The sequence below is a fragment of the Oncorhynchus gorbuscha genome, linkage group LG06 (assembly GCF_021184085.1).
Source record: "Oncorhynchus gorbuscha isolate QuinsamMale2020 ecotype Even-year linkage group LG06, OgorEven_v1.0, whole genome shotgun sequence".
NCBI lineage: Eukaryota > Metazoa > Chordata > Actinopteri > Salmoniformes > Salmonidae > Oncorhynchus > Oncorhynchus gorbuscha.
In genome coordinates this window covers 22963617-22978365 of record NC_060178.1, presented here as the reverse complement: position 1 = coordinate 22978365, position 14749 = coordinate 22963617, and the positions used below count along the sequence as shown (strand labels likewise).

The 14749-nt window shown below is 43.5% G+C and overlaps 1 protein-coding gene across 2 annotated transcripts; it reads right to left on the bottom strand.

The window, feature by feature from the left end:
• Window positions 1-7930: 7930 nt before the first annotated feature.
• Window positions 7931-13497, bottom strand: LOC124037710 (alpha/beta hydrolase domain-containing protein 17A-like). 2 transcript variants are annotated; one of them, XM_046352693.1, is made up of 5 exons: window positions 13260-13497; window positions 11974-12355; window positions 10726-10920; window positions 10125-10304; window positions 7931-8886 (listed from the first exon to the last, which is right to left on the bottom strand). In XM_046352693.1, the coding sequence occupies exons 1-5, from the start codon at window positions 13291-13293 to the stop codon at window positions 8661-8663; spliced, it is 1017 nt and encodes a 338-aa protein (XP_046208649.1). In that variant the 5' UTR covers window positions 13294-13497; the 3' UTR covers window positions 7931-8660. The 2 variants fall into 2 exon arrangements, with proteins under 2 accessions (XP_046208649.1, XP_046208651.1); XM_046352695.1 differs by having other exon boundaries at window positions 12523-13496.
• Window positions 13498-14749: the final 1252 nt, after the last annotated feature.

The window sequence follows — 14749 nt, the reverse complement described above, 5'->3', positions numbered from 1 at the left end:
ATGCGTGTTTAAATGAGCATGGATGCATGGGTGACAGTGGATGTGATCGTGCTGCTACAGTGAGTCACTCTGCTCCAATTTCCTATTGCGCTGTACACTGCAGCCTGACAGAAGGGGAGTGTTGTTGCATCTGCCTTAATCCCAGTGCCAATCCATAAGAGCATTTGTGTGAGAGAGACTGTGCTCATTTATGCAGCCCATTGAGGAAGAGTTGGGAGACACTTGTGTGTTTGGGGTGGAGGTGGAGCAGGGCTTACGATCCATCTGGCAGTGCTACATCCCCCTACTCATCTTCCTGCTCTATGAAGAGAGCTTGGTGAGACTAACATTTGTATATTGAAAACAGACCACTCATTTGAATATTTTTGTCATAGATAATAGCTAAGCACATCTGTTGGGCTCCCCAATTACCATTCCCTCTTCTCTGGTCAAATAAAATAAAAATGTATTTGTCACATGCGTGGAATACAACAAGTGTAGACATTACTGTGAAATACTTACTTACAAGCCCTTAACCAACAATGCAGTTTTTTTCACCTTTATTTAACCAGGTAGGCTAGTTGAGAACAAGTTCTCATTTGCAATTGCGACCTGGCCAAGATAAAGTGTAGCAATTTGACACATACAACAACACAGAGTTACACATGGAATAAACAAAACATACAGTCAATAATACAGTAGAACAAAATAAAACAAAAAGTCTACATACAGTGAGTGCAAATGAGGTAAGATAAGGAAATAAATAGGCAATGGTGGCGAAGTAAATTACAATATAGCAATTAAACACTGGAATGGTAGATTGGCAGAAGATGAATGTGCAGGTAGAGATACTGGGGTGCAAAGGAGCAAAATAAATAAATAAATACCAGTATGGGGATGAGGTAGGTAAACAGCCCATCTATGTACAGGTGCAGTGATCTGTGAGCTGCTCTGACAGCTGGTGCTTAAAGCTAGTGAGGGAGATGTGAGTCTCCAGCTTCAGAGATTTTTGCAATTCATTCCAGTCATGGGCAGCAGAGAACTGGAAGGAAAGATGGCCAAAGGAGGAATTGGCTTTGGGGGTGACCAGTGAAATATACCTACTGGAGCGCATGCTACGAGTGGGTGCTGCTATGATGACCAATGAGCTGAGATAAGGCGGGGCTTTACCTAGCAGAGACTTGTAGATAACCTGTAGCCAGTGGGTTTGGCGACGAGTATGAAGCGAGGGCCAACCAACGAGAGCGTACAGGTCGCAATGGTGGGTAGTGTATGGGGCTTTGGTGACAAAACGGATGGCACTGTGATAGACTGCATCCAGTTTGTTGAGTAGAGTGTTGGAGGCTATTTTATAGATGACATCACCGAAGTCGAGGATCGGTAGGATGGTCAGTTTTACGAGGGTGTTTGGCAGCATGAGTGAAGGATGCTTTGTTGCGATATAGGAAGCCGATTCTAGATTTAATTTTGGATTGGAGATGCTTAATGTGAGTCTGGAAGGAGAGTTTACAGTCTAACCAGACACCCAGGTATTTATAGTTGTCCACGTATTCTAAGTCAGAGCCGTCCAGAGTAGTGATGCTGGACGGGTGAGCAGGTGCGGGCAGTGATCGGTTGAATAGCATGCATTTAGTTTTACTTAGGTTTAAGAGCAGTTGGAGGCCACGGAAGGAGAGTTGTATGGCATTGAAGCTCGTCTGGAGCTTCAGTCAATGTATATAGTCCTGCTGACCATTTGATTAATTGGTCGGCAGTCTTATGGCTTGGGGTAGAAGCTGTTAAAGAGCCTTTTGGTCCTGGACTCGGGGCTCCGGTGCCGCTTACCCTGGGGTAGCAAAGAGAACAGTATATGACTTGGGTGACTTGAGTCTTTGACCATTTTTTGGGCCTTCCTCTGACACCGCCTAGTGATGCAACCGGAGCAGTGGAGCAGTGGAGCAGTTGTATAACTTTTTGAGGACCCCTGCCAAATATTTTCAGCCTCCTGAGGGGGAAAGGTGTTGTCGTGCCCTCTTCACGACTGTCTTGGTGTGTTTGGACCATAATAGTTCGTTGGTGATGTGGTCACCAAGGAAATTGACACTCGACCCGCTCCACTTCAGCCCCGTCGATATTAATGGGGGCCTGTTCGGCCCTCCTTTTCCTATAGTCCACGATCCGCTTCTTTGTCTTGCTCACATTGAGAGAGAGGTTGTTGTCTCTTACCTTCTCTCTATAGGCTGTCTCATCGTTGTCTGTGATCAAGCCTACCACTGTTATGTTGTCAGCAAACTTAATGATGGTGTTGGAGTTGCTTGGCCACGCAGTCGTAGTTGAACAGGGAGTACAGGAGGGGACAAAGCACGCACCCCTGAGGGGCCCCAGTGTTGAGGATCAGCATGGCAGATGTGTTGTTGCCTACTCTTACTACCTGGGGGTGGCCCTTCAGGTAGTCCAGGATCAAATTGCAGAGGGAGGTGTTTAGTCCCAGGGTCCTTAGCTTAGTGATGAGCTTTGTATTGAGCTATGGTGTTGAATGCTGATCTGTAGTCAATGATCAGCATTCTCACATAGGTGTTCCTTTTGTTCAGGTGGGAAAGTGCAGTGTGGAGTGCGATTGAGATTGCGTCATCTGTGGTTTACGGCATGATGGTGTTGATGTGAGCCATGACCAGCCTTTCAAAGCACTTCATGGGTACCGACGTGAGTGCTACAGGGCGGTAATCATTTAAGCAGGTTACCTTCACTATCTTGGGCACAGGGACTATGGTCGTCTGTTTGAAACATGTAGGTATTACAGACTCAGGGAGAGGTTGAAAATGTCAGTGAAGACACTTTCCAATTTGTCCGCACATGCTTTGAGTACACGTCCTGGTAATCCGTCTGGCCCAGCGGCTTTGTGAATGTTGACCTGTTTAAAGGCTACGGAGAGCGTGATTTCAGTTGTCTGGAACAGACGGTGCTCTCATGCATGCTTCAGTGTTGCTTGCCTCGAAGCGAGCATAACAGGTATTCCGTGACACGGCAGCTCGGCGGCTGGGTTTTACTTTGTAGTCCGTAATATTTTTCATACCCTGCCACATCCGACGAGCGTCAGAGCCGGTGTAGTAGGATTTAATCTTAGTCCTCTATTGAAGCTTTGCGTGTTTGATGGCATAGCGGGATTTCATATAAGTGTCCGGATTAGTGTCCCGCTCTTTGCAGATGTTGCTTGTAATCCATTGCTTCTGTTTGGGAAATACATATGGTCACTGTGGGGACGACGTCGTCGATGCACTTGTTGATGAAGCCCGTGACTGAGGTGATATACTCCTCAATGCCATTGGATGAATCCAGGGAACTTATTCCAGTCGTTGCTAGCAAAACAGTCCTGTAGCGTAGCATCCGCATCATCTGACCACTTCCGTATTGAGTGAGTCACTGGTACTTCCTGCGTTAGTTTTTGCTTGTTAGCAGGAATCAGGATGATAGAATTATGGTCAGATTTGCAAAATGGAGGGCGAGGGAGATCTATGCATGCAATAACTGTGGTCCTTCTGTAGCTCAGTTGGTAGAGCATGGCGCTTGTAATGCCAGGGTAGTGGGTTCGATCCCCGGGACCACCCATACGTAGAATGTATGCACACATGACTGTAAGTCGCTTTGGATAAAAGCGTCTGCTAAATGGCATATATTATTATTATTATATTGTCTGGATTTTTTTCATTCTCTGGTTGCACATGTGACATGCTGGTTGAAATTAGGTTAAAACTGATTTAAGTTTGCCTGCATTAAAGTCCCCGGCTACTAGGAGCGCCACTTCTGGATGAGCATTTTCTTGTTCGCTAATGGTCTTATACAGCTCGTTGAGTGCGGTCTTAGTGCAAGCATCGGTTTGTGGTGGTAAATAGATGACTACAAATAATATAGATGAGAACTCTATTGGTAGATAGTGTGGTCTACAGCTTATCGTGAAGTATTCTACCTCAAGCGAAGCAATAACTCGAGTGACATATAGACACACACCCCCGCCCCTCATCTTACCAGACATAGCTGCTCTGTCCTGCTAATACATCGAGAAGCCAGCCAGCTCTATATTACCTGTGTCGTTCAACCACGTCTCAGTGAAACATTAGATATTACAGTTTAATGTTCCGTTGGTAGGATAGTCTTAATCGTAGATTGTCCAGTTTGTTTTCCAATGGTTTTACGTTAGTCAATAATACAGAGGGAAGTGGTTTACCTACTCGTTGGCAAATACCTACAAGGCACCCCGCCCTCCTCCCCCCTTTCCTCAGTCTTTTCTTCATGCTGATTACAGGGATTTGGGCCTCTTCTTGACAAAGCAGTATATCCTTTGCGTCAGAATCATTAAATAAGAAATCTTCGTCCCGTTCAAGGTGAGTAATCGCTGTTCTGATGTCCAGAAGCTCTTTTCGGTCATAAGAGATGATAGCAGCAACATTAAGTACAAAATAGCACAGTTGGTTAGGAGCCCGTAAAACCCACCAGCCGTATAGCAGCTGGTAGACAAGCCCTCTGAGGCCTTTTCCAACACTTATGCTGCTCGCTCTTTATAGCATTCCGAAGGTGAATCACAAAGATTAATGGGAAAATGGTGAATAGAGTTGACTTAAACATAAGAGAGCAGTTCTATATCAATGTGAGAAACATAATAGGAATCACAACAGACACAGAAGGTTTATTTTATCAATTCATGATGTTTGTTTTTATTTTTGGAGTAAAGATAAAACATTTCTATAACGTAACATAACAAAGTTGTAAATAATAAACAATGCATAACTGGATAGAATAACACACCAACCCATCATCACCTTGGATCCAAATACTCACCCCAAAAAATTATCCATAGAGATAGCACATACAGTGCCTTCGGAAAATATTCAGACCCATTGACTTTTTCCACATTTTGTTACGTTACAGCCTTATTCTAAAATTGATTAAATAGATATAAATCCTCAGCAATCTAAACACAATACACCATAATGAGAAAGCGAAAACAGGTTTTTCTAAATGTGTGTAAATGTATTACAAATAAAAACCAGATACCTTATGTAAATAAGTATTCAGACCCTTTGCTATGAGACTCAAAATTGAGCTCTGGTGCATCCTGTTTCTATTGATCATCCTTCAGATGTTTCTACAACTTGATTGGAGTACACCTGTGGTAAATTCAATTGATTGGATTTGGAAAGGCACACACCTTTCTATATAAAAGGTCCCATAGTTGACAGTGCATGTCAGCGCATAAACCAAGCCATGAGGTCGAAGGAATTGTCCGTAGAGCTCCGAGACAGGATTGTGCCGTGGCACAGATCTGGAGAAGTGTATCAAAACATTTATGCAGCATTGAAGATCCCCAAGAACACAGTGGCCTCCATTATTCTTACATGGAAGAAGTTTGGAACCACCAAGACTCTTCCTAGAGCTGGCCACCCGGCCAAATGAGCAATCGGGGGAGAAGGGCCTTGGTCAGGGAGGTGACCAAGAACCCGATGGTCCCACTAACAGAGCTGTAGAGTTCCTCTGTGGAGATGAGAACCTTCCAGAAGGACAACCATCTCTGCAGCACTCTACCAATCAGGCCTTTATGCTTGAATGGCAAGACGGAAGCCACTCCTCAGTAAAAGGCACATGGCAGCTTGGAGTTTGCTATGAGCCACCTAAAGCCTCAGACCATGAGAAACAAGATTCTCTGGTCTGATGTAACCAAGATCGAACATTTTGGCCTGAATGCCAAGTGTCACATCTGGAAGAAACCAGTCACCATCCCTGCAGGGAAGCATGGTGGTGGCAGCATCTTGCTGTGTGGATGTTTTTCAGAGGCAGGGACTGGGAGACTAGTCAAGATCGAGGCAAAGATGAACAGAGCAAAGTACAGAGATCCTTGATGAAAACCTGCTCCAGAGCACTCAGGACCTCAGACTGGGGTGAAGGTTCACCTTCCAACAGGACCACGACCCTAAGCACACAGCCAAGACAATGCAGGAGTGGCTTCGGGACAAGTCTCTGAATGTCCTTGAGTGGACCAGCCAGAGCCCGGACTTGAACCCAATCTCTCTCTGGAGAGACCTGAAAATAGCTGTGCAGCAACGCACCACATCCAACCTGACAGAGCTTGAGAGAACCTGCAGAGAAGAATGGTAGAAACTCCCCAAATATAGGTGTGCCGAGCTTGTAGTGTCATAACAAAGACGACTAGAGGCTGTAATCGCTGCCAAAGGTGCTTCAACAAAGTACTGAGTAAATGGTCTGAATACTTTTGTAAATGTTATATTTATGTTTTATTTTTTATATAAATTAGCAAAAATGTCTAAACCTGTTTTTGCTTTGTCATTATGGGGCATTATGTGTAGCTTGATGAGGAAAAAATACAATTTAATCAACTTGAGAATAAGGCTGTAACCTAACAAAATGTAGAAAAAGTCAAGGGATCTGAATACTTTTCGAAGGCACATTACGTTTGATTACAAAAATGTATTTCCATAACTTAAGTTTCTTCAAACAAAAGCTCTGAATGTGTGTCTGGAGCTCGTCTCACACTTGAAGTACAGTCAGTCCGTCACCTCCCACTAGGGTTGCAAAATTCTGTGAACTTTCAATAAATTCCCTTGTTTTCCATGAGTCCTGGTTGGATGACTTGAGTCCTGCTTACTCCCTCCTGCGTCCGGGGAACCCTCCAACTGGGATTTCGGGAAAACAAGTGAATTTCTTCTGTTCCCAGAATTTTGCAACCCTACCTCCCACAGACACATGCTCCTCTCTCAGACCACCCAGACACAGAAATCAGTTGTACTGCTTGTATTCTCGATACAATAGTCCATCATAGGGAGTAAACACTCACTTTTGTTCCCTAACTGTATGCAGTGGCTGATAAGAAACCCATGTACTGTGATACTGTACTGACCCATGTGATGGACTTTCTCTTTGGTTCTAATGAACATACCACTAGAAAAGCAGGCCCGCTTTGTTCAAGACAGAACATTTCCTGTTAAACTTTGGTTGCTATGAACATGTTATCCTGACTGCCCCAAAACCCAACCCAAGGATATCCACTATCTTGTGGTGGTGGACCCCATATGCCAGAGAAGTTGGGCATTCGTCCAAGTCAACTTTCACACACAGACGGACAGAAATGGTGGAATCCCAAGTCTGTCTGAAATAGTGTGGCAACAGGATGAAGTGAGTGAAAAGGGCTAGTTGGAGCTGAAAAGGGAGCCTGCTCAAAATAAACGTGGTCAATAACAAAATAGAGCACATCCTATTCCATAGCTCTACTAATGTTATAATGAAGTGTTATTTACCCTAAAATGAAGTAAACAAGAAACTAATCACACATGTAACATGACTGAATAAGTGTTTTCAGATGTCATATGGGACCAGCAGCGTGTATTGGCCCCACTCTACTGTACAGCGTAAAACATATTATTGAAACATGTATGACTGTTCAATTTCCCATCAAACTAAGCTGCATTAATGGATGTGGAGACTGTGACCCCTTTCAATCCATTTTATCCTAATCTTTAGCAGCAAGTTCAGTTAATACTCCATCCAGCTTAGTCTCAACTGACCCGACCCAATTTACTATGTGAATGGCCATTACTGGCAAAAGCTTAGTGATTCACAATGATTTAGTGTTTTTGGAGGTATGAAATAAACTCACTGATTTAGAAATACCTAAAGTGAAATTGTTTGTACAACTCTGTAAATCACTTACAAAAAAGCCTTTGAAAACATCTGAAGCTGGATGTGGAACCACCATTTCAGACAGAAACCCAGTAAGAGGTGAATTTAGTTCAGTGCGTGAAACATAAGAGTGGTTGCTGAGCTAGAAACATAAGAGTGGTTGCTGAGCTAGAAACATAAGAGTGGTTGCCGTGCTAGAAACATAAGTGGTTGCCAAGCTAGAAACATAAGAGGTTGCCAAGCTAGAAATCAATAGTGCCTTAGAGATATGCAAGAGACTTAAGAATGCTTTTGAAACAATTCATTTGGCTGAAATTTTTAACTTCAGCCAAAGCAAAAAATTCAGCAACTTTTTGCTCTAATCACTTTATGGATTCAAATGAATCCATGCTTAATAATGATAAAAAATGTCTGGTTTATATGTTTATGAAACAAATTATTCATAGACTATTAATCTGACATCTTAATTGTAAACGAGAGAGAGAGATAAAAAGATTCCACACAAAACATGAGCAACCAACCTGCTTTCAAACAGGACAGTTATACTAATCTGTCAATACCACATGATTTGTAAAGTAGTGGCTCAGTGTCATGTGTTATAAAAGATAAAATGACAAATATTCATCACACAATTATTTGTCCATGTTAGGGTTGTTAGTTAAAGTTGAATCATGTGTAAATGTCTCAGAAGAGGTTAAACAGTACATGTTTGGAACACCTGACCTATCTGAGGTTGTGTTAGGCTGGGGTAAGAGAGAGGGGCTTTAGACAGACCAGTAGAGAGCCCTCCATGTCTCTGGGTTGCATTCTTGCACTGTCCCCGGGACGGGAGGTGGACTAGAGAATCACTGACCAGTATTAATGACAGAAACAGAAGAGATGGAAAACAACAAAAAGACAGGGCTGCGAGCATCCAGACAAAGTTGACCAAAAGGTGAAGGATTATTCATTCTGAGAGGCCAGGCTTCACCCCTCTTCCCAGACAGAGCCACCCATTTTCACTGACTCAGGTGGTATCAAGCGTGCTGTGTGGCCAGCTCCTGGCCAATGAAGCGGCGCAGGCGCTCCAGGTACTGGCTGTACAGTTCGATGTCATTGTGTCCCGCCCCCTCCACCCAGAGTGGTTCCACGGCCTTGGGACAGCGCTCGAAAAGAGCCAGGCCGTGGGAGAAGTCGATCACCTCGTCCTCTGTCCCGTGGATGATCAGCACCGGCGACGTGATCTTAGACACCTTCTCAATGCTGATAGAGAGAGAGAGGAAATGGAGTTAGAGTCTTGGGATAAGGGAAGCAAAGGTTACCATGTGTGTAACATGTGTGTAATTACCATGTGTGTAACAACACTGTTATAACTAAGTATGTTCTTAAAGGATAACCGTGGACAGAAAGCGCTGTACAGACTTCTGTCTGTTTTAGCATGGCCGGTTAGTGCAACCTGCCCTCTGCAACTGTGAGCACTGACCAGCGACTGTTGCCAAACAGGTATAGGAACAAACAGGGCAGACAGTAGATAAATGAGAGCACATTATTGCTGCATGTAAATGCATCTCCCAGCTCAGCTCAATCAACTAGTTCAGAAGGAAGAGAGTACTCATAGTCCTCCCTCTGTCCCACACATAACTGTGGTTTGGCTATAAGCACATACAGATCTGAACCAAGCTAGTATTACATTACTGGGAGTCCACTGACCGGATGGCATATGGCAGGGGTCGGAAACAGGCGGCCTGCGGGCCAAAACCAGCCTGCGAGTCATTTTAGTTTATAAAAAAAAAGACTCAAATCACAAGGAACTCAGCAAAAACTTTGTATTCCTAGAAATACTTGTTCAAGTGTACAAATGAGCAGAATTTTCTGGCCCCCGACCATCCGCTTGGACATCGGTCCTCGGCTGAATCTAGTTACCTACTCCTGAGGTATGGGAGTCAGTGTGGGCTGAAGAGTGGGGAGAGCCAGCTAGGCAACAGGCACCCAGTGGTGGGAGAACTCAGGGGGGTGGAGGAGAACACTGGAGGCTTTCACCACAGAGCATCCTCGTCACGTACTCTACTCCTACACTGGCACTGCCTGGTACTGTACCGGAATTCTATTCAGTGAACCAACATGTGATTCGAATGGCTCAAATACCACACCATCACACTTTACATAATAAAGGGTGATGATATGATAAAATGACTGGAGAAGTCAGTGTTTATGACACCTGCTTATGATATGATGCAGAGTGAGAGATGACTCAGTTGTGACTCAGATGTGATGAGGCTGTTTCCCCATAGAGAGAGAGAGACTGAATAATGTAATACATGAAAGAGATTGCAGTTCTTCTCCTTTTAGTTGGACAAATCTTTTGCCACTTACATTTCCATTTCTACACTTATATCCTAATCCCATCGTGTGCTATTATGTGAAAATGCCAAAAGGCAGACAGACAAGCAGTCAGAGTTGAAGATAAAGAGATAAGGAGGATGGTGTTGTAGGTTACTCACTTGGGGAAAGCATCAAAGCAGTAAGTCTTCTTGGTGTCTGGGAAGGCCACCCGCATGCCAGAGGTGAGGGGGGAGTGGAGCACCACGGCAGCACACTCATACCGAGATGCCAGGTCGACCGTGGGCACGGTGCCAATGCTCTGCCCGTACAGGATTATGTTCTCTGGGCTGATGCCATATCTGATCACAACCAGGTAAAAAAGAGGAATTAAACACAATCATGTCAGGGAAAAGCTAGGAGTAGCTAACACTAAAACAATTTGAACATAAATCACTCCTATGAAGCCTAAACTATGATAATATATCATGACAACATACTTTAATCATATAGATCTAGGAGTAAACGGGTAACAAATGTCTGCGAACATGGCACGCCTAACATAAAAACCAGCTGTAGCTCCATAACATCTATCCAAGGACAGCATCCCATCAAACTAATGAGACAGTCCATTAGCTGCATGAGCCTGTCATTGTGTGACATTAACCCCCCCCCTCTCTCTCTCTGTAAGGTGACATCTCCCACTGGCGACACAGCAGTCACTCCCTGACATGGTGATGTATAGAGCTCCAGCCTGCCCAGCCCTGTGAGTTGGGTAAGTACCGTATGCGCAGGGCCTGCCAGGCGGCATCAATGTCAGCGTAGAGGTTCTTCTCTGAAGGCTTGCCCGTGCTGACACCGTAGCCGGAGTAGTCGTAGGAGAAGATGTTGCAGTTGATACGCGTTCCCAGGCCGATATAGAAGCTGCTCATCTGGCCAAGGTCCACCGCATTGCCGTGAGAGAACAGCACTGTGAACCTGGTGAGAGAGGCCACAGAGAGACAACTAGGTTACCAAGATAGACTGTACCTGGTCTTTTTACCTATCCTGACCTGTACTGTGTGAACAGCAGATTCCCATTAAAACCTCAGGAATTACCAATTTGAATGGGACTTGAATGTGCTGATTAAGGTAAACCGGTTACAGCCACAGACTGAAGAGAGGACTAGTTCACTAAGTTTAACCCCTGTCTTTTTACTTGTTCTCTATTACATGAATAATAGGGTTGCTATTCCGCAAGCATCAGCCATGTGCTTTCTATTCAGGAATGCAAGCTGTGCTCCCTAAAGCCACTGGATACTCTCTATTCCCTAAAGAGACTTGGCCCCTCCCATACAGTAAGTAATTGCTTTGCTCTTGGGCTTTTTACTCAAAATACCCTGAACAAGGAGTGCCATATTACATTCACGTGTGATACTGGCCCTACATCAAGTGTAACAGGACCCAGTCCATGCCTTCAGCAATCAATTGAGCTGATTACTGAAATAAATCAACAGGTGCAACAAATAGGCTACCTGAAGCCATACCATGTGAAAACATAATGATGTATAAACTCTGAAAACCAGACTATCGATCACCAATAGACAAATTAGATTATCACAACTCACCAATATCATCTTACAAAACCACATGCAAAAAATGAGAGCATGAATTGGGGTAAAAACAAGGAGAATGGTATCGGTAGGTCAAAGAAGATGGCATGAACAATGAATGAGGAAAGCAGGAAGAGAACAGGTTTGAGATAGCCTGACACAATGAGGAAGCAAGTACAGGAAGTAAAGAAATAGCACACAAGCAAAATAATGGCATAACAAAAACAACACAAGAGGAACAGGGGGTGAGTTTATCAGAGGATGTGTGACACATGTTGAAACAATAGAGCCTCAATGAGCCAAGGTGTACACACACACACACACACACACACACACACACACACACACACACACACACACACACACACACACACACACACACACACACACACACACACACACACACACACACACACACACACACACACACGTGACTAACCTGGCAGTGGGGGCACAGCGGAAGTACATGCATCCCACTCTGTTTCCACGACTGGAGCGGGTAAGGAACACATCTGTAGCATCCAGTTCTCTCTGGGAATACTGGAACTCGGCTCGCTCTGTCAGGTGGAGCTTCCATTTTCCTTCTGCAGGACCAGTGCTGACTGAGCCTCCTACAGCAGCTCCAGGTACCCCACTAGCTCTGGATCTCAGCCCTGCGGTCCCTGCTGTCCCCGGGGCTACAGACCCCTCTAGGTCTGGGAGGAGGGAATATGTAGGCTCAGGAGGCAGGAAGGCAAGCTTGGCAGCAATACGGCTCGGAAAGGGGGGGCAGCAGAACAGGCAGCATAGCTCACTGACAGATAGGCCATTCATTGTCCACTCTGTGGGGGCAAAGACAGATGAGCACTGTGATTGTATGTCATTCTGTACCACAACGGAATTTGATTCACAAATTCCACTGTAGTTAAAAATGTTCTGAACAAGACTTGACAAATGTATCTGTCATCAACGGTTAATAACAATAACAGAACATCGAATTCAGGCCTACCTGTTATTGAGAAAGAAACTAACTACCATGCAAAAATCTACCAGAGATCCCAAGTCAAAACAATATCTCCAAAACAAAACAGGGAAAGTTGTCCTGTCAGCAAAAATCAAAATGTAGCTAAGACAGTAGTTTGAAAATGTAATTTTGAAAGTAGAATCGGAGGATTTTGAAGTATGGCTGAAGTCCACGTGAAATCCATATTTCCAAGTATTGGCTGTTATTGAGGTATTTTCGTGCGCATCAACTTGATCATGGTTGGAGAGAATTGAGTAACTTTAGCCAGCAGGTAATGTTATAGCTACTTTGCCAGTTAGCTAGCTAATGACTAACTAATGAACAACTGTCTGGATCTGGATAGCAGAAAACACCCACTCTGTTTATATCTCATTACACATAACTGCAGCTGACGGTTTGCTGATAAGTGTCTATCCCACCCACTGTAGTCAGCTGTAGCTAGCAGGGTTCAACAATGTTGACCTTCTACTAGCTACCAAGCTAGCCTACAAGCGAAGGAGTCAAAGCGTTCACGTTAAGTCGTGCCTTTAAAACACGTTCAAACTGCAACGAAATAAGTAAACACAGCGGCACTGCTAAAAATGATGACAAAATGACAAATACAAATTTCGGATAAACCACAGATACCAAATGAAGGCTGGCAATCTAATGTTAGTTAGCAGAAATGTATCCGCTAACTAGCTAGCATTGGGTAGCCAGCTAACAAGTTTAGGTATTCAGACCTGGAAACACCGTCTCCTCAGATAGGACCGTCATTTATGGACTGATGCAAATATATAGCGATACTTAAAAAACCAAGCGTCCAGGATACCCGTTTTGATAATCACATATGTTTTGTGGTTGAAATTATTACTTTCGAGTTGCTAGCTAGCTACTGTCATTTATTAATCCATTCCATTGGCTGTGCAATATTTTTTTTTCCTTCTGTTTCGCCGCGTCCGGAAATGACAGTGAAGGGGGAAAGCTTCCAATGGAAAAGCGGCGGAACTTTGATCGTCACTAGTTACTACAAACACTAAATAAAAAAATCAGCATTTTTTCTACAATTTATCTTCTTAAAATAGTATTTAAAACGTTAATTTATAACCACACTACTAACCTTATGCATAACCATAGCCTTGAATTAAGAATAAAAAGCAAATGGTTGTTTTCATGATTTTTTTACGATATAGACCATTTTTACTTTGTGGCTGTGGTAACTAGTGGAAACCGAGAACTTTATTATCAAACAGATCTATGTTACAGGCAGCGTTCGGGAGCATCAACACCCGTGATGTATCATGGGTAAATTGTGATTTACCAACTGATCAAGAAATAGCATTGATTAATTAAAGCACAGATAGAACAATGACGGAAATAGTAATGGATTATTTTTGTAGGCACTTACTCCACCATGGTTCGTTTTTGTTGGGTTTTTGGATAAACGCAGAAAATAAAGTCTGTGGTAAAAACATGTTTCATATATATTTTATATATATACCTTTGTCAATTTGATCTGATTTCCAATATAGGGCTATGGTATTGCACTAGATTGTTGTCTCAAAAACATCTCGTCTGTGTTTGACCAATGACCAGTCATCAGCATTGGCACGCAAATGCCAGAGCGCATATCCAGAGATAAGTGACCAGAAAGCACTTGCTTCATTTTCTCAGGTTTTGCCTGGCAAAAACAGAGTACCGTTTAGAAAGCTATTTCAGAGGCATCTTCGTCAGAACAATAACAGGCTACCTACCACCTGGCGATTTCATTGATCATTTTCATATTTCAGATAGGCCTAGTTTGGGTGGTGACTGGTTATATGTCTAAAGATGGCTGTAACATCGCACTGCCTTCAATATTATGGTATGGAGATGTAACATATGAATATTATGGTATGGAGATGTAACATATTCTGGCGAATTAATTATGGTATTTGTGAGGAAAAAAATGGGCTACCCAGTTGGCAACTAGCATTCCGCGGGCAGGCGGTCGTTCAAAGCGATTGTGTGCTTTGAACCACTGAGCTAGCGAACAGATTGCTGATTTGTGAATCGGATGCAGCGCAATCGTCAAATTGTACACTATCGGTCAAAAGTTTAAAAACACCTACTCATTCAAGGGTTTTTCTTTATTTTTACTATTTTCTACATTGTAGAATAATAGTGAAGACATCAAAACTATGAAATAACACATGGAATCATGTAGTAACCCCAAAAGTGTTAAACAAATACA

Excerpts from the sequence above, each read along its gene's own strand:
- LOC124037710 (XM_046352693.1), bottom strand. The coding sequence starts at position 13,293 with ATGACGGTCCTATCTGAGGAGACGGTGTTTCCAG. Across the intron at positions 12,356-13,259 it reads TGAGGAGACGGTGTTTCCAG|AGTGGACAATGAATGGCCTA; the intron begins GTCTGAATACCT and ends TTGCCCCCACAG. Across the intron at positions 8,887-10,124 it reads TGCTTTGATGCTTTCCCCAA|CATTGAGAAGGTGTCTAAGA; the intron begins GTGAGTAACCTA and ends TCTCTCTATCAG.